At 45.8% G+C, this 24,713-nt stretch overlaps 1 protein-coding gene across 6 annotated transcripts in view; it reads right to left on the minus strand.

Annotated features, from left to right (window-relative positions):
• LOC144784620 (thiamine pyrophosphokinase 1-like) overlaps positions 1-24,713 on the minus strand; it is a 1,414,696-nt gene that overhangs the window by 259,805 nt on the left and 1,130,178 nt on the right. For all 6 annotated transcript variants that reach the window (XM_078663541.1, XM_078663543.1, XM_078663544.1 and 3 more), the window contains one exon: positions 4,432-4,543. In XM_078663541.1, coding sequence (XP_078519667.1) covers positions 4,432-4,543 — 112 coding nt within the window. The remainder of the gene's footprint in view (positions 1-4,431; positions 4,544-24,713) is intronic.

A 24,713-nucleotide genomic window follows, 5' to 3' on the forward strand; every position in this document is an offset into this window, starting at 1 on the left:
ATCCATCTATGCAGGGTTCGGGCTGCGGTGTTGGGGTCGTCGTTTTCCGCGATGGTTGGGGTGGAGTTGTTGAGTGAGGAGGTGAGCTGGTCATCGGTGATTTTGGTCCAATTTCTTTGTGGAAGCAGGTGCTGGTGTCTGTGGATGGTGGGTGTTCTGAAGGTGAAGTGGACGCAACGATGGTCGGTCCATGGGAGTTCGGTGGTGTGGCTGAAGGTGATGGAGTTTCCTGTAGTGAAGAGGGGGTCGAGGGTGTGTCCTGCTGAGTGCGTGGGCTTGGTCACTATCTGGCGGAGTCCAATGTTGCGGAGGTTGTCCAGGAGGGATGTGGTGTTGGGGTCCAGTTGATTGTCGAGGTGGAAGTTGAGGTCTCCCAGCCGGGTGTAGTTGGTGGATGCGATGGCCTGCGGGGAGATAATGTCCGTGATGGAGTTGGCGAAGGGTCCGCGGGGTCCAGGGGGTCGGTAGATGAGGGTTTCTCGGAGGGCTGCGGTGGGGCTGGCCAGTATCTTGAAGTGAAGGTGTTCCATCAGTTCTGTGGACTCGTCAGGGAGTGTGCTCAGGCGGAGGCTGGATTTGTGGACGATGGCGATTCCTCCTCCTGGGTGGATGGGGTGGTCCTTCCTGGAGATCTTGTATCCTTGGGGGATGGCGATGGCGATGTCCGGTCCCGAGGTGGTGTTGGTCCAGGTTTCGGTGAAGAATGCTACGTCTGGGGTTGTGCTGTCGGGGAGGTCCCAGATTTCTGTGGCGTCCCAGATTTCTGTGGCATAGCACATTTCCTCTGGGGGGTAGCACCGCCATGGTTGCCTTACACATCTGTATGCAATCCACATGTTCCAGTGGCATTGCCGAAGCCGACATACAATCATATCAGGCTGCAGCACACCTTCAGATAATAAATGTGTGGTGGTATGGGTCGAGAGAAGACCCAAGTTGAACAATGGCTAATGGGACCGACCTCCAAGGACCTCCCCCTAGTGACAAAAGTAATAGTTATGACAGGTAGACAAACTCTACATTGAATGGGCTGGTGGGGCCGCCTCACACGAGAAACCCCGCTGTGGCAAAATAGTCTCCTTCCACAAGTAGTGAACCTTACGGGATTCCTTGGTTGGGACGGTATAGACATTTCAACCCTGGGGGACATTATAAAGGGGACAGTTCTGAAATCATTTGAAGACTTACGCCGATACTCTTTTATGCACCATTCTCAATTTTAGAAATACCTACAGCTGCGGCATGCTCTTCACCCTTACATTAAAGACCTGACAGATGTTCCAGATTTCAGTCCATTAGAAGGTAAACTCCTTATGGGAGATCTTGGGGAACACAAAGTGTCTAAAATGTATCAAACGCTAGTGACCAATAGCCCCACGAACATTGACTCCCTGAGGGCCACTTGGGACGCTGACGTGGGCTCGATAGACGACGATGACTCTACAATCTCCATGTGAGGCAGCAATCTCAACTAGATTACAATATATTCAGTTCAAGTATTTGCATAGGGCATATTTCACTGAAAAGAGACTTTGGAAAGCCAGATTGATTGCTTCACCTCATTGCCTCTCGTGTCATTCGGAGGAGGTGACCCCCCCTGGTGACAAAAGAAATAGTTATGACATGGAGACAAACACGACATTGAATGGGCTGGTGGGGCCACCTCACACGAGAAACCCCGATGTGGCAAAAGAGTCTCCTTCCACAAGTAGTGGAGACTTTTTCATGCTCCATTCTCAATTTTACAAATACCTACAGCTGCGGCATGCTCTTCACCCTTACATTAAAGACCTGACAGATGTTCCAGAATTCAGCCCACTAGAAGGTAAACTTCTTATGGGCGATCATGGGGAACACAAAGTGTCCAACATTTGCCAAATGCTAGTGACCAATAGCCCCACGAACATCGACTCCCTGAGGGTCACTTGGGATGCTGCAGAGGGCCCGATAGACGGCGATGACTGGACGGAGGCTCTACAATCCTAACGTGAGGTGGCAATCTCAACTAGATTATGATATATTCAGTTCAAGTATTTGCATAGGGTGCATTTCACTGGACAGAGACTTTGGAAAGCAGGATTGATTGCATCACCTCATTGCCTCTGGTGTCATTCAGAGCAGGACACCTTTATACATATGGTCTGGACTGGCAAGTCTTGAGGAGGTATTAGCAGGGGAACTTCTGAGATCCCAAATATTCACAATGTTACACTGCACAGATGGTATTGGTGGAAACCGGTATAAAAGACATATTCTTTTCTTACGTCTCACTCTGGCAAAACAAGACATTGCTCAACAATGAAAAGCAGAAAGTTCTCCCTGGGTATTGCTTTGGAAAACAGGCATGGACTATGCAATGGAACTTGAATTCCCAGTTTTTGTAGCACGAGCCTGCCCCAAAAAACATACCAATAGTTGGACCTGTTGGGCTGCCTTAAGGGGCATCGCCATGACAATATATGAGGTCACAGATGGGCAGTCTGAAGGCGAGGCAACAAGAAGAGTGTGAAGTCAGCAATAACTGTTCATCTAATAGGATACAATAACTTTGATGCAGATTACAATTGTAAATGTGATATAAGCAGAGGCACTGTATGTTATAGGTTAATACCAGGGTTATGGTATAATGTTTCTGGTGTTTACTCTGGGTTGTTCAAGAAAAGATGGGGGTTTGTTATTCTATTGAATTTATGTCTACCAAAATTGTATGCCTCATGTCACTTGAACACTTGGAACCTTTACAAAGTCAATAAAATGTGCCCCCCCCCCAAAAAAAAGGGATAACAACCATTGATGCGGCTAGGTGAGTGTAGAATACATACGTATCCAAGGATACAAGCTGGTCTTGCAGATCATTGAGGAAAAATGTAAAACCACAACAGTTACAAAGAGTCAATTCTCCCAGCCCTACAAGCTGTTGCAATATAACTAGCTATGGTTAAGAAACATACAAGGCAGATCCGCTTTTGCACAAATCAGAGGACAAACAAGCTGTTTACTTAAGGGACGAGTACTGAGGATTCACGTCTACCTAAAGTCCAAGTGTAAAGTTTTGTGTTATGCTTGTTTCAACCCCGATTCTCAGTATATATTCAGAGGGGCAGTTCCAAATCTGAACATAACATAAAACCCTCTCTTTGCTCTAGGGTGGGCTAGATCTAAATGGGAGCTCAATGGCTTACAGGGATCCACGATCCAGTCCAGGGACATCAAGCTTCCATCCCTTGCTGAATATTTAACTAAAGCAAATTCAGTATTCCAATAGTTTGCCTTGATGACTTTAATAATGGTTTCAGATACTGCAGTCGGAATAGAACAAAACTCTATGTAGACAATGGCTTTCAAAGAGAGCTCTGCATGTTGCAGCCATTAAACTTCTTTGCCGCACTTACATTTTTAATATATACAGGTCTCAGTCAGGTTCTTCACCAATCCTAGCAAAAGGCTTTTGACGTATATGTGAATCGATGTTATGTATGCACAGTTCAAGTCTCAGCAGTGCCATTTGGGTGCCAGAATAGCCAAGGAGTACAAGAGACCTTAATAAGCTACATTCACTCTTTTGGAAGGCTGGTGGCCTGAGGAAAGCCTTACAATTCCTCCCCATAAAGAGCAGATGCAGCCATCTTTGTATTTCGAGAACAGCTTTTGTATGGTGGCTCCTGTGTTCTTCTTGCACCACAGAAAAGCATTTGCAATCTGTCATTTTTTTCTATTTGTCATGGCCAAGGTACTTTTGGATCAAAGCGAATTCCCAGATCATCAAAGGTAGCATGCTGGACCAATGGCGTTCTGCTGATTGCAAAGTTTTTCTCAGTTTGCTCCTTGGGGGCCCCTTCTTCCTGGAGAATGCTTACCACTACCTTTCCGTACCTTTCAGTAGTCATCAAAAAGTAATGTAATTCAGTGTCAAAATAATATGTATACTACTGAGAATCGGTATTTGTAAGGGACGCCTTAAGATGCCCCTTCCAAATACCAATTCGCAAACCCAACCAGCGATTCTCTAGAATCGCTGGTTGGCGTTTGTGAATCAGGCCATTGGCGACCTCCAAAAATCCTTCGTACTTCTGGACCAAAATGCCCGGATCAAGATGTGTGGACTGGTGCTATTGTTTCAGAGTCAACCTGAAGTTCTCACCTTGCGACCTTAAAGAAACACTTGAAAATGCAACTCTACAAAATTGATTTCTCAAAGCTATTGTACTTGTCAGGACTTGGACGTATGATATCTCTACTCAGTACTGTCTCTTCTGCTCTGAAGTTATTTCAAGACACGTTACTCTACCCAAACTAAATAAATATATAGAACTATTATTTTATGCTATAACATTTCTAAAGCACTACTTATGTCTCGAGAGTTGTCCTGGTGCTAGCTGAAAAACAAAAACTATCACATGTTGAAGCAATACAACCAGTCGAACTACTTACTGAGATTCCATTTCAGTCCTGTTGTTGTTACTCTGTTACAGGGACTCCCAATAGGTATCAGGCCACACCATTTACCTTCTTTCCCGGTAGCTACATGCAGAACATGTTTTCCCTAAAAAAGAACAAACAATCCAGAAGTTAGGAGAATACATTGTCATTATAATTTATAAAATGCAAGGGCTACCTCAATAATACATGCCATTGTTATTATATCGGGTCCTGACAAGTCACCACAATGAGACTTTTTACGCCATACCCCGACATTTGAAGGCTAGAAAATTGATTTCAGATAAATAGTAAAAATATTAGTAGAAAATATCTGCAACTGAAATTACATTTTTTCTCCAACTTTGATTTTATTGTGTTTTTTTTTTAACAAAAGTACAGCAACTACACTTATTCATTCATTCTTAAACACCCAGAAACAGAATTGCATCAAGTTTATATGCACACTAAAGCCATGTGTAAGCCCCGTTTTAGCTGTCAATGGAGGAAGCCCTAGGGCCAGACTCACAACATGTTTGATGTGAGTGGGTTGTCTTAGTGTTGTAGTACTCCTGGCCTACCCATGGAATTCAGGATTACTATGAGACTATGTCAGATCAAAATATTAGATAATTGGGCAGCAGTCTTTAAGATATGGCAATATGTACTTTATTAGCAGGCTTGTCAAGCATTGTGATGCATACAGGACGCCTACATACGTTTATAAATTAAGTCTTTTGAGCGGATTCATAAACATTTCCAACCAAAAAATGAATGAATTATGCCTCACAAAATGATTCATATATGCCACAGAGGACGCCAAGCACGTTTTTGAGACACCAAACCCAGTTACTGTGACAAAACATAGGCGGTCAACATTAACTAAACCAGGAATTCAAGCTAGGATTGAAATGTTGTCAAATTTCACAACATAATTTTAACAGTGGCAATGATTGTGATGTCGCTGCCTCTGCAGGCCGACACCGGGTGTACCAGTAAGCTTCTTATCATATGTGAACTGCTGATCCCAAAGAAAAAGTTACTTACCTCTCGTAGTTACATAATCCTTCCACAGATTTCTCACTCCCTCCATGTGCCAGATTGGCCTGGAAACCTTTCCAAAGCAACTGTGATCCAGCGTTACAACGTAGGGCCACACATCTCCAACTGTGGCTCTGTCTGTTGGGTGTGATGACATCAGAGAACATTGAGCGCCTACAGGCATGCTGGTGTCAGTTCCTGGTACTTTTCCCTACCAAACCGAGCCATGTGGAGAGCAAGCAAGAGAGCTACGTCAGCTTCAACAACCGCGCATAACATGCTTGCGTATCTTGGGATTTGCACAGTCAACTCATCAGGAGAGGAGGAGTGAAGGCACTGAATAATCTGCAATCAGATTATGTATCCACCAGATATTGTTACAGAAGTTTGGTATCTTTCTCCCCTTGGACACATCTTCCCAAACATTGCTCACCTTATGTCAGGTTTTGCACTAAATTAGGGTGCATGGTACAATGAATGCATTGCAACATGTCATGAGTGATGTAATAAAAGGGGTCAAACTCCGTACATGATGGGGGGGCAATTTATAGCTAGTTCACTAACCTATAACTAAAATAGTCAACATTTTTTTTAAACATTTGATTGTGTCTCATTCCAGCACCCAACCATAACATCACTTTAACTGTTGTGTTTTTCAGTGAACATCAGTTTTCTTTTAACATATGTTAAGATCTTAGCACCCGACGTTAATTTATTTACTGAAAAAAACAAAGGTTAAAGTGACGTCATAGTTAGATGAAAACATCAGCTTAAACACACCATTTTAAACTCTAAAAAACACTGAAATAGACAATTACAGTTTAACTGTAACTCGCATCTTGCTGTACACAGTGTTGTCATCAAGAATGCCATTTCAGATGTCATTCGTGATGTTATCAAGGATGTCACAGAGCATTTCATAAGCATGTAATATAGGATATCATTGGCAGTGCATAGGAAGGTCGCACGTTCTAGTTACTTGAGTTAACGCTAACTGGTGAATTTTCATTGTTTTTTAAACTTTCAAATAGTATGTTTTGACCTAACTATAAGGTCACTTTAACCTTTGTGTTTTTCTGCAAATTTCAGTTTTTTTAACGTAAAGTAATATCTTATTACCATACCTAACGATATTGTCACTTCAACATTTTCTTTTTTACTGAATTTCCATGTTCTTTTTAACATACAGTACGATTTTATTAACATACCCAACTGCCAACCCCCTCCCCACGCATAGCCTTTGGCCATTAGTAGCATGGCGTTGGCTGCAGGGCTGCATAGCCATGTGCCCAGCCCTCTATGGGTGGCCAGCTACTGCACAGAGTGGAGTTGTGGCCAGGCTCTGCAACCAGCCCCATCGCTTGGCTAATGCTCCAGCGAGGACAGCCTTTGGCCAAGGGTGGGCCTGGCCTGTGTCCAGCCCCTGCGCCCGACAGCCGCAGGTGGAATGGGGTTGGCCAAAGGGCCTGACCATCGAAATTTAAAGGTTTCATTTTTAAAAATGCAGACCTATTGGATTTTTCAAGGGGTTACCACATCAACATATATAAAGCAGATCTATTGTTTTTGTCAATGGGTCAGCACATAAACTATCAGCCATATATCATAATTTACCATTAAAAATAATTTAATTAATCCAATTAATCCATTGTTAAAAGACACATTGCAATGTTCAATAACAATAACTGTTTCTAAAGTATTGTTATTAAAGCACTTTTAATTAAAATAATCAAACATTTGTTTGAGCCTTTTAAAAAATATTTTTAGGCTACATATTTTAACTATAGAACTATCCACAAATCGTACCCACACTCCATCTGAAGAGCATACAGCTCCAGCTTGGCATGATTTAAAAATGATAGTAAGTTGGGGTCATGTATTTTATGACCCAAGAGATCTACTGCATTTTTTTTAAATGTGCCTGTGGGGATCGATTCAAACCCCACAGCCCCAACCACATTTAAAAAATCGTTAGTCGCGATCACAAGACATGAAAAAAGCCTATGGAATGCCCTCGCAGGGCATTATGGGAGCGCTCCCAGGCGGTAGCAGTGAATACGAAATGAGTAGAGTAGCCGCTCAATTCATATCCAGCTGGAGTTATTTTTTGTTCTTATTTTAATTTTTGGTGCCTCAGCCTCACACAGAGCATCCAATAACTAACAAATGTTGGGGGTTGTGGGGGACCCGCTGCCATGCCAGCTCCCCCGCCACCACCCATACTTGGTGTTAGCCATACTTTTTTGTGGGTGCCCTGGTCATACAGGGCACCCAATTACTGTGCAAAATGTTGGGGGCCATGAAGGGAGGGCCAATGCCCGCGAGGGCCCATCGGCACTCCACTCAGCACCCACTCTGAGTGCCAGCAACAGTGAATGTACGGCTGCTGATGCGTTTCAGCATGCACAGAAGCCTTTTTCCAGACAAAAAGTTGCCCATGTGTTAAGTTCAAGCAGTACTAACAATTTCAAATTAAATAAAACAATACAATAACATTCTCAACATAGAGAAAAACTGCACCAAGTTCATTGAAGTAGGTTAGGAGTTTTCAAAATGCCAAAAGCAAAAGCGCCTACAATAAGTAAAGCGCTATTGAAAAGAAGAGTTTGTAGTTGAACGGGACCTAGGCATGACTAAGCTGACTGCGATGGCAGACTTTTGATTTACCAAGAAGGTCGACCTGGTCAAATGTTTTACCTTTGGAATTAGTTTACTGTGATATTCCCCTGAATCGGTTTTGAGCACAGCAAAAGGCACAAAGGGGGCAAACCTAGTTTTCTTGCTCACCTAGGGTGCAAACTTCCTGGGTAAGCTTCAGCACCTTGTCCTGCTTCCCCGGAGGTGGAAAAAAAGACTAACTCCTACTTTTAAACAACTATTTGGAAAATTCATGCGGGTCAGTACTGCAGCCTCCAGATTCTCAGGGCAGGGGTCAGCCACCAGTTCTCTATCCTGCCAGGCCTCCTGCAGGGTGTAGTCATCTATGGCTGCTAGGCGCTCTTAGAGGAAGAAGTCCTTCTGCTTTGTGAGTTCCTGGAGACAGCAAACAGGGGGACAATCACCTGACCTTTGAAAAGCAGTTCCAGTCACTGGATGACAGCAACAGTCAGAAGTCCCTGAATTAGCCGTGTTCATCCAGCATGAGTCCGGCATCTTTTTTCCCCATTAAGACTTATTTTTCAGGTGTAGTTTTACCACATCCAGAAATGTTCTGAGGAGGTTTACGTGGAGGTACCAGATTATACGGAATGGTAACAAGTAACTGGAGCAATTTTGCCACTTAAACTTAACTATTTTTTGCAGCCCCCACCTCCTTTTGCAGCACTTCCTCTCTGCTTACTCCACTGTTTGAGTATGGCAGAACCTTTCTGCTACTAGGCAAACCTATCCTCAGCACCGTAGCCAAGTAACTATTTAGATGAGCTCTGCGACCTGACAAGTTCCAATCTGCTTCTCTCTCCTACTGAGACTGGTGCCTAGCTATCTATGAGGTTCATGTGAATGAATAAGAGATGCTCTCCCTGGCATCGCCAAGTCAAAAGAGTTAATGTGCTAAAGTTGTCCTATGTTCTGCCAACTGCTCCTGTCCACTCCGAGAGAGCTAACCCCTGCTAAGTGGTCAGTAGTTAACACCAACCTGTCCTTCCTGGGTTCAGAGCGAAACCAGTGTTCTCTGAATCCAGGTTGTTATCGCTCTTAGCTAGCTAAGGATGTATATTCCGACTCTGGAGGAGTGAAGGGTACTACGCCAGTTCTGGCTTAGGTAGAGGTCAGGACAAGCATAAGTTAAATGGGATGCTTACTTTCAGGAAGGACAAGGAAATTCAGTTGAAGGTTTTAACATATATAAGAGAGTACCTGGAAGCTGGGAATGAGAACAAAAGCTGAGGACTAGAGCAAGCGGAATGGATTATGGTCAGGAAATGTGACATTGTAAAAAATGGGGGTATTAGTTGAGAGGTGTGAGTACCATCCTCACATAACTACAATTCTTGTCAGGGTGTACCACTAACATCACTAAATAAACCTGAACTCAACCCTCTGGTAGCTATGGCTCAGAGGTGTAAAGTATTTATGCAGTACTAAAACAGTAATAAATTCGAAATGCAAAACAATAAAAATCTTAAACAATTTAGAAAAACAGAGAACAATTTAATAAACAAAATGATACCAAAATGACTAAACTCCAATAAGGCGAACCAGTACATACATTTTTAAAATTAGCGATAGCGTCAAGAAGCACAAAGTACCAATGGTACTCAATGGTTGCAGTAGAACAGGAGCTAGGCGCTATTTGACACTGACCATGATGGAGTGTGGGTCAGATACTCTAATCAGGTTCGTCCTGGTCTTAGATTTTACCTTCTGACTTTAGTTCTTTAAGTTCCAATTCACTATAGGTGTACCCTTCTAAAGGCCATGGAATCTCTGGAGAGGCACTTAAGAGAATCACAGGGTGGCAGGCAGAAGCCAAACAGAAGTGTGCTGGTCCAGTTGCCACTGGTTAGCTGAGCAGTTGCAGGGAAATGCCTCTTGTAGCTTGTTGTGTCCCTGTAGCTGCAACGAGGGGCAGCCATATGGACCTTGGGGTCTACTTCCTTGTCCAAGGTAGAAGAGGGAGAACAGGTTTAATCTTCTAATTATTCTCAGGTCAGCAGGGTTTGTCCTCTTCTGTTCTTCCACAGGGCCAGGGGTGTTCGGAAGTGGGTGCATGGATATGCCACATTTATGTCTGGCATGAGCTAGTGGGTCGGAATAACCCCTGAGGATGCCCTAACCAATGGGGTAAAGGTTCCCACGGCTAAACCTAAGCACTTTGGGCATTTTCAAGATTGTCAAAGCCTGTGACCACTCTAAACTTGGGCTTTGTGGGCTAGGGGTAGGTGTGGGGTTTATACTAGTGTCCTTCTACATCTAACACTAAATTCCAGTTTTAGGCAGTCCCTGTACCCACAACAATCACAGAGACAGAAGTCTGGTACAAGACGCTGAGCTTTCAGCAACCAGACAGTGGATATACACAAATTGTTTTGCTATTCTGTTTCCCTTCTTTGAAGGGTGCCCCAAATGGTATATGCAAACAGCAGACATGTAAAACAGGTTGTGACACTGTAATGTCAAAAAAGGTCCACAGTGATTAGGGCCTGACTGGCTGGGGAGACAACAGAAGGGTGGAAGCTTGCCTGTTAGCTACATATGCTTGTGACAAGATATGTCTCTTCGAAGTTAACCAAGTCCTTAGGTCCAGTCCACAGGCCATTTTTCCAAAGGCACAACAACACATCCCCACACCCAAGGCCAAGTCCTTCTGTCCCTGTTCACACTTTATTCAAGATTACTAAAATGCCAATTAATGGCTATCAGAAACTGGAGATCAAAATTCAGATTTAGCTACCAGCAACTTTAGGCAGGGCAAAGTATCATTTCTAAACGTTACTTTTCCGTAATATTGAGAAACAAATCCAACTTCATCATGGAACTGGCTTTTTAATAACAATTAAAATAGTTGTTTAATTATGTGTCTAGCTATTCTCATTCCTGAGAAACAGTAATAGTATTTAATATTACATCCCAGTGTTTTTCTTTGGAACAGCCACCCTGCTACAGTGAAAATAGCTTTGAGGTGCTAATCACAGTAAGGACATGTTTCACATTAACCTTTACATTCCCTATTCTGAAATAACATGCACACTGCCTTAATAAGCACATAGGCTTACGTAGGGGTGATTTATAAAAGGAGAATTTTAAGCCTGTCAAAAGGAGTTATGTGACCAGTTGAATCTGCTGTTTAAACCTGCACAGCCAAGCCACGGGTGGCAGGCCTGCAAGTCATGTTTGCATTGTCACTGCAGTGGATGACACAATGAGTTCTGCAGCCGCTAGAGCTTACAGGCCTTGGGTACACTGTAGGTACCATATACTAGGGACTTGGAGGTAAGTCAAATCTGCCACTTGAGGTTTGCCAATTTCACCATATTGAGAGGAGGAGCACAAGCACCTGGTGGTGAGCAGGAGTACAGTGCTCAGAGGTCTATACCTAGCAAAAAAAGAATTCCAGAAAAAGGCAAAAAAATTGATTGAGGTGATCCTGCAGAAAAGGCAAATTTCCAAAAGACATGAACTGGGGAACCCTACATAAAAGAAACTGGGAAGGCAATGTACATACAAATGGCAATCAACACGAAGGAACAAGCAGGAAACTTTATCACAAATGATAGTTTGTGTGCTCCTTAGAAAATAATCTCCCCGTGAGGAAAAAAGATCTTACAATAAGGCATTGGTACAGTTAACCTCAGAGTCTTTGTAGACTCCCAGCAGCTCTTATGGAGGAAGAGCACATAGTGTGTCTCTGTGCCAGACTCTACAAGTCTCAGAATATCACTCACACACCTCAGGATTGAAATAGAAATATACAAGTAGCACTATGAACACTGGAAACAAGACTGTGAAATCTGCACATTAAAAATAGCAGATGGAAGTAAAAAAAGAGCAGGAACATCACATAAGGAGTTTGCATACAATAAAGACCGGGCAAGGAACATGCATATAAGAAGGACAGATCAGGATGTATGTAGACTGAGCGATACATTATGGTAACCACAAAGACAGACAGTAAGAAATACCATGGAACAGAAAACAATTAGACTGGTAACAAACAAATAGAAGTGGTAACAATTAATAAGGTCAATAGAATCAGAGAGCAAATCAGGCAGCAGAGCAGCACGATTGTATCAGAGCAGAAGCAGCCGTAGCATAACTACTGAGCTGCTATGTACTGAGATCACTGGACCGAAATCTTCATATGGTCAGCCTAAATAAACTATATATTTCTAAAGATATTTTCCCACTCAATATATCAAAAATTATTTCACCATTAAATCAGATTTTGAAAATCAAGTAGGATATAATGTTAAAGACTGTGATTGCATGTACCTATGCAGAGAAATAAAAAGAAATATTTTAACCTAAGACAGTCTTATGGAAAATGGAGCTGCACCTACACAGTGAAATACGTTAAGGTGTTCAGTCACTACGATGGCACACCCCTTAAATATATAGGGTGTCATTGTGATGGTGGTCGGAAGAGCGTCTGATTGCCATTGTTTCGGACCAGAGACCGTCCGACAAGGAGTCGGAGGTCCAGACAGTCCAATTATGATACAACAGCCATGCAGGCGGTCGTAAACATCCCTTTTTTCAGTGCGGCTTGCGCTGCAGCCCTGAAAGGGCCACAGCACAAGCTGTACTTGGAAAAGGGATGTTTGCAAACATCCATACACTGTGTGCCGGGAGACAAAACCTTTTTGATTTACTATACTAATATCTTTGACACCTTTTGATGGTTTCCACGAAAACTGGGAGAGACTTGGCACATTTATCTTCCTCTTCCACCAAGTGGGGAAGTTGTAGAAGGAGGGCCAAAATGTGTATATTGGCTTATAACATTGACACTGTGTGACAGTTCTGAACACGATTTGGCAAAAGCTTAGAAGGGCTGGATTTGTAGGTCGTGAGTTATATTATCTTATATATATAGGCAGAGAGATAACTATAACTGGTGAATTTCTGTGGGTTCTTTTTTTAGTTCAAAACATTAGTTGTAACTGAAATTTTCACCTGACAATAACATAAGTTTACCTTTTTTTCTGTGAATTTCTAGTTTTTGTTTTAATATAAAGTAATATTGTATAACCATAACTAAAACTAACACCCCGCTGTGCACGTCTGGGCCCTGTGGCCAACCCCACACAGAAAAGCAAGCTCAAGCCATGCACAGCCTTCGGTTGGCAACAATGCCTGGCCTATGGTCAGGCCCTGCAAATTATACCCCTGTAGGCAGCCAACCCCACATGGCGTGGGTTTGGCTGCAGGGCGTGGGTGTGGCTGCAGGGCCCGGCCTGTGGCCAGGGCCTGCATCCAACCCCTCCCCTACCTCGCATACAGCCAACTGCCTGCCAGGGGGGGCGTCAAGCAACAGCCCTCCCCAAGCCACTATTGCCATGAGGACACCACCTCCCAGGGCCAAATATATTAATATTAGATGAGGGGGGGGGGCGGACTGCTCAGCACTCTGTGACAAATGGGCCCTGGGGACCCCAACCCCAGGACCATATGGTAATTATAGGTAGGTGGGGTGCAGGACCTCCCTCTCGAGCCTTAGGAAGCCCTGGTGTCAAACATATTTATAATAGGGGAGGGGGCACATGGCCCTCCTCCCCAAACCCAATAGGGCTGCAACCCCCACGGCCATACAGTAATTATATAGGAGGGGAGCACGTGGCCCCACTTCCTGAGCCTTAAGAGGCCCGGGGACCCCCATAGAGTGCATGACCCCACCCTGAGCTCAAATGGGCCTTGGAATCCCCATTTCTGGGGACAAAGTCTAAATATAGAGGAGGGGGTAACATGTGGCCCTCCTCCATGAGCCTTAAGACATCCCAGAGATTCAATCCACTGGGGCCAAACATATTTATATTAGTGGAGGGGGTGCATGGACCTCTTATCCTATCTTAAGAGGCCCCGTGGACCCCACCCCGGGTCCTTTTCCTGTCAAAGTGGCTACCCACCTGTGGCACCCACAAAACGTATCATTGAGGTCGCGGGGGGAACCCCACCACCACCGTGGCCTCCCACATGGAGTGGGAGCCAGTACTCCTCCTACTCAGAGGGAGCACCTACTTTTGTGTAGTGTGGGATACGACAGAATCTCAGGAGGCGATTATGATGATGGAAGAAGACAGTATTTATTATAATTACAAAGTAAATAAATTTAAATAAAGAGCTCACAGGATGAGTTACAAAATCAGGAAAGAAGCCAGTAGGAACTGTTCAAACCGAACTAAAGTTTCATGACATAGATATGATTCTAATAAAGAATAATCTGCTGAAAGGAACAAAACAACTTACTTACTACATACCCTCCCCCCTTAAAGAAAACAAAACAAATGTATACAATATATAATCATTGAACTTTTGAGGAATTTTGCATATGCGATGGCTGCGTGTCGACATCATGTCATGAGAAACAATAGATTGATTACATGAAACATTGAATGAGCTTGTAACAGGATTGATTACAATATTTTCCATATCAGTTCTTTTTTTAAAATCAGGACCAAAAATATATCCATCGCCATTTTCATCATATCTGTTGGCATAAACTTTGTTGAATATTGCAGCTTGTTTATCTGTGACTTTCACAACATTATTTTTATTCCACCATCCTCTATTTCCTATGAAAACAGAAGATTTACTGATCTTTCCAATTTTCACCGGAGAGGAAAAATTGGACTGTCCTTTACACACTTTAAATGTTTTTTTGATGATTACCCAATCATTTATTTTTAACAATGAATCATGTGAGGAAGGGCAACCATCATAAAGTTTTGTTTGCAAGAATTGCTTGTAAGCTACTCTTGACTTGACTTCTTGATTATCTGTTCTAGTGTTCCTCTTTTCAAATAAAGCTTAGCCCACAGTTAAGTCATCAAACCATTTAGGTACAAGCTTGGATCTTGCTGCTCTCCCTCTAAGGGCCTTAAAAGTTGTTACACCAGTTGTGGAATGAGGTGTAGTTAAATAAGCCCAAACTTTACTTTCTAAAAACTCTTCGATGTCAACATTTGTTGCAACAGCAGTTTGTACTCCCTCCTTGAGAAAACGGTTAGCCCTCTCTACAAGACCATTTGAAGCGGGGCTATGCAATGCAACACAGCAATGTTTTATCTCAGGATTCTCAAGGAAGTTTGTGAATTGTTGAGAAATAAAATATTGACCATTGTCAGTGATGATACAACGAGGAAGTCCCTCAATTTTAAAAATACTTTGTAGGAAAGAAATTGCATTAGTTGAATTTGCTGCTTGCACAAAATAATAATATAACCATTTAGAATGGTAATCAATTGCAGCTATGCAATATCTTTTTTCTGTTGGTAATAATGTAAAAGGACCAGAGAAATCTAATGCAATTTTCTCCCATGCAAACTCTGGAAAAGGAACAGGATTCAAAGGTTTAGTATGAACTTTCCAATGTTTGTCCGAGACAATACAACTGGGACAATTATCAATGAAAGAAGTTACTTGTTTGTCCACGCTAGGCCACCAGTAAATATCTTTGATCATTGTGCATGTAGCAGATATGCCTAGGTGACCTTCATGCGCAATGCTTATGATCTTTTCTCTTAGAGACGTAGGAGGGACAAATAATCAGTTTCTTACACATACACCATTCTCAAAAGATAACTGTTCACTCACTAGTGCAAAGCATTTTACATCATTGTCCAATTTCTTGTTTACTGGCCACTTCCCTTTAATATATATCTCTACTTTCTTGAGTGTTTCATCAACTGCCATAGCAGATGCCCATTCATCTTGTGATATACTCCCATTACTCTGATACAGCATCTATTAAACCAACCACACAATCTTTATGAAAGTCATCTTCACCTTCGCTATTGTCAAGAAGAGGAATGCATGACAGACAATCTGCACACATGTTTTTTCCACCTTGGATATATTTCACGTCAAGATTGTATTCTTGTAATTTGGAAAGAAGCCTCACAGGTCTTGCAGATGAATTCCCCAAGCCATCAATCAATCAATCAATCAGAACATTTGTATAGCGCACTACTCACCCGGAGGGTCTCAAGGCGCTGGGGGGGGGGGTCCGCTACTGCTCGAACAGCCAGGTCTTGAGCTGCTTCCTGAAGGCGAGGTGGTCCTGGGTCAGGCGGAGGTGGGTCGGGAGGGAGTTCCAAGTCTTGGCGGCCAGGTAGGAGAAGGCCCTTCCTCCTGTGGTGGCTCTTTGGATGCGGGGGACGGCGGCGAGGGCGTGGCTGGTCGATCGAAGCTGGCGCGTGGGAGCGTAGAAGTTGAGGCGGCTGTTGAGGTATCCTGGTCCTTGGTTGTGTAGGGCTTTGTGTGCGTGGGTGAGGAGCCGGAAGGTGATTCTCTTGTTGACCGGGAGCCAGTGCAGGTCTCTCAGGTGTCCGGAGATGTGGCTGCGACGGGGGATGTCCAGGATGAGTCGTGCTGAGGTGTTCTGGATCCGCTGGAGTCTCTTCTGGAGTTTGGCGGTGGTGCCGGCGTAGAGGGAGTTGCCGTAGTCCAGCCGGCTGGTGACGAGGGCCTGGGTGACCGTCTTCCTGGTTTCGGTGGGGATCCATCGGAAGATCTTGCGTAGCATTCGCAGGATGTTGAAGCACGACGAGGAGACGGCGTTGACTTGTCTGGTCATGGAGAGGGAGGAGTCCAGGATGAAGCCCAGGTTGCGTGCGTGGTCAGTTGGTTTGGGTGCGCTGCCCAGGGCGGGGGGCCACCAGGAGTCGTCCCAGGCGGAGGGTGAGGATCCCAGGATGAGGACTTCCGTCTTGTCCGAGTTCAGTTTCAGGCGGCTGTTCAACATCCATTTGGCTACGTCTGTCATCCCTTCGTGCAGGTTGGCTCTGGCGGTGGCGGGGTCGTTGGTGAGGGAGAGGATGAGCTGGGTGTCGTCTGCGTAGGAGATGATGTTCAGGTTGTGCTGGCGTGCGATGGCTGCGAGGGGGCTCATGTATACGTTGAAGAGAGTTGGGCTGAGCGAGGAGCCTTCAGGGACGCCGCAGATGACTTCGGTGGCTTCCGATCTGAACGGGGGGAGGCGGACTCTCTGTGTCCTTCCGGCGAGGAAGGAGGTGATCCACTCCAGTGCCTTCTCCTGGATTCCGACGTTGCTGAGGCGCTGTACTAGGGTGCGGTGGCAGACAGTGTCGAAGGCCGCGGAGAGGTCCAGGAGGATGAGGGCCGCTGTTTCTCCGTTGTCGAGCAGGGCTCGGATGTCATCTGTAGCTGCGATCAGGGCGGTCTCGGTGCTGTGGTTGGCCCGGAAGCCAGACTGCGAGAGGTCGAGGGAGCCGTTCGTCTCGAGGAAGGCGGCCAGTTGCTTGTTGACGGTCTTCTCGATGACTTTGGCTGGAAACGGGAGCAGCGAGATGGGGCGGTAGTTCTTGAGGTCGGTAGGGTCTGCTGATGGTTTCTTGAGTAGAGCGCTGAGTTCGGCGTGCTTCCAGCTCTCCGGGAAGGTGGCGCTGTCGAAGGAGGTGTTGATGATGTCCCGCATGTGGGGTGCGATGACAGCGTCGGCCTTGTTGAAGACGTGGTGAGGGCAGGGGTCTGTTGGAGATCCGGAGTGGATGGAGTTCATCGTGCGGATGGTGTCTTCGGTGCTGATCGGGGTCCAGGCGCGGAGGGTGGCGGTGGGGGGCGGTGGTTCGGTCGTGGCGTGCGTTGGTTGAGTGCTGAAGCTGTTGTGTATGTCCGCGATCTTGTTGTGGAAGTAGGAGGCGAGGGAGTTGCAGAGGTCTTGCGAAGGGGTGATGTCGTTGTTTCCGGCGTTGGGGTTGGAGAGCTCTTTCACGATGTTGAAGAGTTCCTTGCAGTTGTGTGCGTTGTTGTCCAGTCGTTCCTTGAATGCGGTTTTCTTGGTGGCGCGGATCAGCTGGTGGTGTTTTCGGGTGGCGAGCTTGAGGGCAGTCATGTTGTCCGGTGTTGGGTCTCTGCGCCAGGTTTTCTCGAGTGCTCTGCAGTTCTTCTTGGAGCTCTTGAGTTCGTCGTTAAACCATGGGGCTTTCTTGCTGCCGGGTCTGCTCGGCTGGGTCTTCAGAGGGGCGAGGTCGTCTGCGCAGTCGCTGATCCATTTCGTGAGGTTGGTGGCCGCTTGGCTGGGGTTCGTTGTGCTGGTGGGAGGGTTCTTGCTCAGGGAAGTAGTGAGCTGGTCTGCAGTGATCTTGTTCCAGCTTCTGCGGGGAGCCTGTTGCTGGAGATGGTGGAGCGTGGTCCTTCTGTAGCTGAAGTGGACGCAGCTGTGGTCCGTCCATTGGAGTCCCGTGGCGTGGCTGAAGGCGATGTCCTTGCTGGAAGAGAAGATCGGGTCGAGTGTGTGTCCGGCGTAGTGGGTGGGGGTGGTCACCAGTTGCTTGAGTCCGAGGTTGGCGAGGTTGTCCAGCAGGGTGGTGGTGTTGCGGTCGTTGTTGTTCTCCAGGTGGAAGTTGAGGTCTCCGAGGAGGATGTAGTCGGTTGAGGGGAGGGCGAGCGGGCTGACGAAGTCGGCGATGTCCTCGCTGAATTGTGCGCGTTGTCCCGGGGGTCTGTAGATGAGGGTGCCTCTGAGGGTGGTCTTGGGGTTGACGTGGATCTGGAAGTGCAGGTGTTCGGCGGGTGCGAGGGTGTCGTCGGTGTTGGTCGTGATGCGGATGGAGTTCCTGTGGATGATGGCGATGCCTCCTCCTGTCTGGTTGACGCGGTCCCTCCGGATGATCTTGTAGCCGTCCGGGATGGCGATGGCGATGTCGGGCGCTGAGGAGGCGTTCATCCAGGTTTCCGTGAGGAAGGCGACGTCTGGGTCTGTGGTGTCGAGCAGGTTCCAAAGCTCGACGGCGTGTCTGTGGACGGAGCGGGTGTTGAGCAGGATGCACTTCAGGTGGGTGCTGCTGGAGTTCGGCTTGGTGGGTGCTGGTGTAGCGTGGGTCCGGTTGCAGGTGAACTTGCAGGAGTGGCAGCTGAAGGGTCCGTGGGTGCGTCTCGGTGTGGCTCGGTAGCAGCGCGGGGTTCGGCCGGTGTTGAGAGCGTTGAGTTCGGTGGAGTCGTAGGTTCGTCTGGTCGGCTTCCGGCGGTGGGGGCCAGGGGTCCTGGCACTGGGCGCGGTCCAGGCGCAGACGGGCTTACCTTTGGCGCACCTTCGGCGCTCAATCGTTGCTCCCGCTGCGCGCGTCCGCTGCGCGGTCGCTCAGGGGGCGTCATAAGAAGGGGGACGGGAGGGCGGGTCTGCTGGGCTGGGCGAGCGTCCGGGCCAATGGGCCGGTGGTGGGCGGGGCCGCAGGGGCCAGCGGCGGGAAAAGTGGCGAGCGGCCGGCTCCGCTGTGGCTGGGCCGCTCGGGGGTGCTCGGGGGTGCTGGGGGGGCGGCGGTGGCGGCAGGCAGGAGGCTGGCAAGGAGGCTGGCTAGCAGGGCAGCAGGCGAGTGAGGGGGGTGACCCGGCCTCGAGAGGCACAGTGGTCAAGATACCTCTCAGTCAAGATACTAACCGCTTATGATCCGTGAAAACATCACACTTAGTGCCCCATATGTACGTTTTAAATTTCTGTACCGACCAAACAATGGCTAGTGCCTCTTGTTCGTTAGTGCTATAGTTGCTTTCAGTTGCAGTTAATGTACGTGAGGCAAAAGCAATGTTTTTTTCTTTACCATCAATCCATTGTCCAAAAATTGCACGAAGCCCTTTTTGACTGGCATCTACTGATAAGAACGAGTTGGCATTTGAAACAAATGGTTGTAAGGATGGAGCACTGATTACTCATTTTTTTACTTTCCCAAAAACTTCATTTAGATTTTCATTCCATTAATATTTTACCCCTTTCTTAAGCAGGCATCTCATAGGTTGAATCAATAGTGCATAACCTTGTACAAATCTTGCGTAGTATTCGCATAGACCCAAAAATGATAGCAATGGGTCTTTGTCTGTAGGTGGAGGTGCATTTCTTATAGCTTCTATGTTACAGAACTTTGGTCTGATGCCGTCAGCTGAAATATTATGACCAAGATATTCAACCTCATTAACTAACAACTTGCATTTGTTTTCCTTAACAGACATGCCCTTATCTTGCAAAATACTTAGTACTTTTTTAAAGAATATCTATGTGTTCTCCTTTAGTTTCAGTGTGTATCAAGATATCATCTTGATATGCTTGTACTTGTGAGATCCCTCCAAAAAGATTGTCCATAAGTTTCTGAAAGACACTTGCAGCGGACGCAAGTCCAAATGGTAGCCTCAAATATTTGAATGCCCCAAATAGAGTTACGAATGCAGTAAGTGCTTGACAATGCGGAGAAAGTTGAATTTAAGGTGGTAAGCTGAATGTAAATCTATAGTTGAAAAATACTTGGATTTCCCGATTTTAGCTAACATCTCGTGTATTAATGACAAGGGGTGACTGTTCACCAGAATATTTTGATTAATGATTTTAAATCTACACATAGCCTCAGTTCTCTGTTCCTTTTCTTCCGTAAAACCACCGGAGAAATCCACTCAGAACAGTCAATAGGAGAGATTAAACCTTCATCTCATCTAATAGTGAGGGGTACAGGCCTGACTGTATGTATGATTGGAACAGCATTTCTTTTTAGTTGTATACTGTGTTCATATCCTTTAACAGTACCCACTGTAATTTTAAACACCTCAGGAAAAGATTTCACTACATTCTCAACACTCAAATTAGGTTGATTAATCAACAAAACATTTGGAGGAAGATCACCAAGAACAATGGGAGGATCCTGTCCTGGACGTAATATGATACCTAGTAGAGCCAGATCCTTCCAGCCTATGATGTCTCTTCCTTTAATGGCCACATAAACCTTCGTTCTTACGGATCTTCCTAAGCATCCTACAATGTCCCAAAAATAACCTAAAAGGTCTATATCTTGCTTTCCAAATGCTTTCGTTGATGTCAGGAGCAATAAGTGACATTTCTTTTGGCCAAAATTTGTAAAAACGTGCAGTCTGCTGGTATAGTAACTGGAGCACCAGAATCAGCCATTGCCAAAATAGTTCTTCCATCGATAGTGATGTTAACAAATGGTCCCTTGATAGGTTTGTCTAAAGAATTCTTAACCTCTACCGTGACTACAACATTTGCAAATTGTGAAGCACAATCTTGTACCTCTTCTGTCCATAAGGTTACATTAGAAATCCTAACTCTATTTGTGTTTGTATTGATGTTACTCCTACGTGCTCCTTGGAAGTGTCCAATCTTTTGGCACTTAGTGTGCCGTTTACCCAAAGCAGGACAGCCAGGATTGTTCCCAATGTGATTCTTTGAACCACACCTAAAACTGTTGTATAGCTCCTATATATCCTTATATCGTGTTAAGTTAGCATAGGTACATTTCAGATTTAAACGCCATTTTTCCTTTCTTGCAACTTCTGCACACGACCCTTAATTGTTGACTTAGCTTTCAACCTAGTGGTTTGCCGTGGTGTATGTGAGAATAATATGTTATTGCTCTGATATCAGTTTTGTTTAATAAACCATGTCTGCACGGAGAGTGCTGAAGTTTCAGGAGCAACACGATATGGAATTGTTATGAGGTCTGATCTCCACGCCTTCATAGTCATAACACAAGTGCAGCCTTTGCCAACTTGGGCTTGAGGCGGGATTGATATTGCTTTGCACGAGAATTGTTAACACACTTGATGCGGTGCACATGCAGAGAGAGCTGGTGTATGCTGATGTGATTCCTTCATGCTAGGACACTAAGGTATGGGCCCGCCCTAAAACAACCCAAAGAGACCTTCTTAGCTAATAATATAATATATGTGTTAGGGAGGGTGAGATATAAGTGTTGTTAACTCTTATTCATTACAGCATGTTAACATGCTGTCACCATTCGCTTTTTATGTCTTAGTAAGTATGCTGATAATTTTGATACTGATAATATGTATACTTGTATTATCTAAGATACTGCGCCTGAGAAGACGGCATTAGTAAATAAACATTTCAAATGCACATGTGTCTTCTTTACTCCATGTTCTGGTTTGTAAGGATAATATAACGAAAGAGTGTTCATGAGTTCCACGTACCCTGAGGTACAGTAAGTTCATGTTCTGGTTTGTCTAAACATTGGGAGTTTGATATGTCCAATGAGACACTGTAGCTAGCTCGGTAAGGGGTGAGTTGGTAGCTAAGGTAAGTTTTGGGACACCCTAATTTGCCGAGGTTCCACTCCTCTGTGCACAGTTCTGTGTGAGTACAGAAACCCTGCAACATGGCGCCCAACGGTTTCGGTGGTCTTAAATCATGACACTCGAGTAGTTTATCGTTCATGCCTTAACCCCTTCACATCCGTTTCCGGAAAACGGGGTGTCGGTGAAACCTACCTATTTTTTGAAATAGGTCTTTATTCAAGCTTGATTCTTTCTTAAACGGTTTCTTTGAATTACTACCCAGTTGTGCTACAGAGTATTCTTTGTGTTTTCTTGTTTCCAGTGTTGTCATGGCGGCGGTGGCTATTGCGCAGCATAGTCGCGTAGCGGTACGCAACCATCTTCAGACGTACCAAGTCCCAGTAGATGGGATGGCTGTGATTTTCGTGGTATGTGCAGATCCGGCGTTTCCTTACGAGTTGTTTTACTCTTGGGTTACGTTTCCGGCTGTGGACGCTAATTCTGGTTTGTTCCACTCCTACACTGCCTCGGATGTCCCGGCTGTTTATACGCCGTACAGGGCATTGGAAATACCTATTGATCATTGGCAGCATCGAGTTTGGTTTGATGGCGCCCTCCCCCACTCTTTGTCCGCTGCGAGGTTAGGTCCACTCTCAATTCCAGGTACAAATTGGCCTGCGTTGGGTGGATTTACCCCGCACCCGAATCACGGGGCTTGTACCCTGGCAGAAATTCGCAGGCTACATGTAGTTTCCATTTCCGTGATTCGTGCTTTAGTGCAATACATCGGTCGTCATCTTCCTGGTGGTCCCCAGGGGGGTGCGGCCGCTCCCATGGAACGAGGCGGTATGCGTCTCAATCCTGTGATGGTTAATTCGGTTTTTGGTGCGCGTCCAGTTGACAACGATGACTTCCCATTCTGGCTAGCAGAGAAGTTTGATCAACTGGAGGCGGTTTTTCCGAATTCTACTCCTGCTGATAAACATAGAATGTTAACGATTACTCTACCGAAGGATATTACTCCTGAACTTGCTGACTGTGAAAGCTGGGGAAAAACATTTGCGGCAGTTTATACAAGGTGCTTCGGCACCCCGTCTATGACTGCCCTGCCTGAAATCATTAGACGTGTTCAGAATGATCACGGTCCTGAGGCAGCGGTTGAATTGGGTATGCGCCTGTGTGGTTCTTTTGAGATTGTAAGTGATCTCATTCTCGCCAATGTTAAAGGAGATGCAGTTAACTTTCAGGTGTCGAATGCTTTGGCTGCTCTGCCCGATGCCGACAAACCCCGCCAGTTAGCAAAGATTGTGGTGGCCGCTTATAAGACAATTGGCCGCACAAGTAGAGGTCTGAAATATTTTCCAGTGAAGGACAAAAAACAACCTCTAGGACAATCTGCAGTGACAGATGTCCAGCCCAAGTCCAAAAAACAGAATTGGCCTAAGAAACAGACACAGGGGAGGAAGATTACACAGACTCAGGATTCTTTTCCTGCTGTACAAGCACCTGCACCGACTGAAAAAGTTTATGATTTGCGCGATCGCGCGATGATTAAATCACCTGATCGTTTTCAGGGTTCTGATCAACGCTCTCCTCGTTCCTTTCAGGACACATCGGCCCCGAAGACCGGTGGAGGAGGAGGAGGGGGTGGACGTGGACGTGGTGGCCAGCAAGGACGTGGTCAGTCCCGCCAGACAGACGGCGCAGTGAAGCAGGAGGATTCTACGCCTAGGCGTCCGCAGTTTGCGAAAAAGAAAGTCGCGGCCTTAACAGCGCATCGATATGCCACAGATAGTGAGAACGCGGCTTCGGAATCTGACGTGGGCTCTGACCTTGCTGGACAGCGCGGCGGAGATAACCATAGTCAGAGAGGCGCTGCGTCCACTACTGAGGGTGACAGCGACTGATGTCTACGTTGTGATAGAAACAGCGGATACGAGACTTGCTCCCCCTGAAAGACTATATGAAATTGTCCTGTTAATTGAAGGTGACATACAGCGTACCGTTAAAGGTGTATTTTGGGAGAATCTGTCTTCTACATATGATATTTTACTTTCGGAGGCTGACTGGCCCCCACCTTTTGTGCTCGCGGCGCCGCGAGGGGAGGAGGTGATCCTACCCAGTTTCGCGAACACTGTCTCGAAAGAGCATGCGCAGCATTTTGCAGAAGAGTGGGCTCGGGCTCTAGCGCCGGCTTTGTACCGTAACCAATGTGGTTGGGATAGATTGTCGCCTTGCCACGAAATTCCGTTGCGGTCTCAGCCGCAGCCTCAACCTCAATATCCCATTCGGCGTGAAGCAAAATCTTCCGTCGCGGAAATCCTTGAACAATTGGAATATCAGGGAGTTATTGAAACGTGTGTGTCACCGATGAATAATCCCCTTTTTACTGTGAACAAACCTGACGGATCATATCGTTTGGTTTTGGATTACCGGCATTTAAACTCGCATTGCCGTAACTGTGCTGTACAGAATACCCACGGCTCTGCCCTAGTGGATAGTCTTGTGCGTAAGCGTTTCAAGACAACGCTTGACATATCCAATGGTTTTTATGCACACAG

This window comes from Lissotriton helveticus, chromosome 10, assembly GCF_964261635.1.
Source record: "Lissotriton helveticus chromosome 10, aLisHel1.1, whole genome shotgun sequence".
NCBI lineage: Eukaryota > Metazoa > Chordata > Amphibia > Caudata > Salamandridae > Lissotriton > Lissotriton helveticus.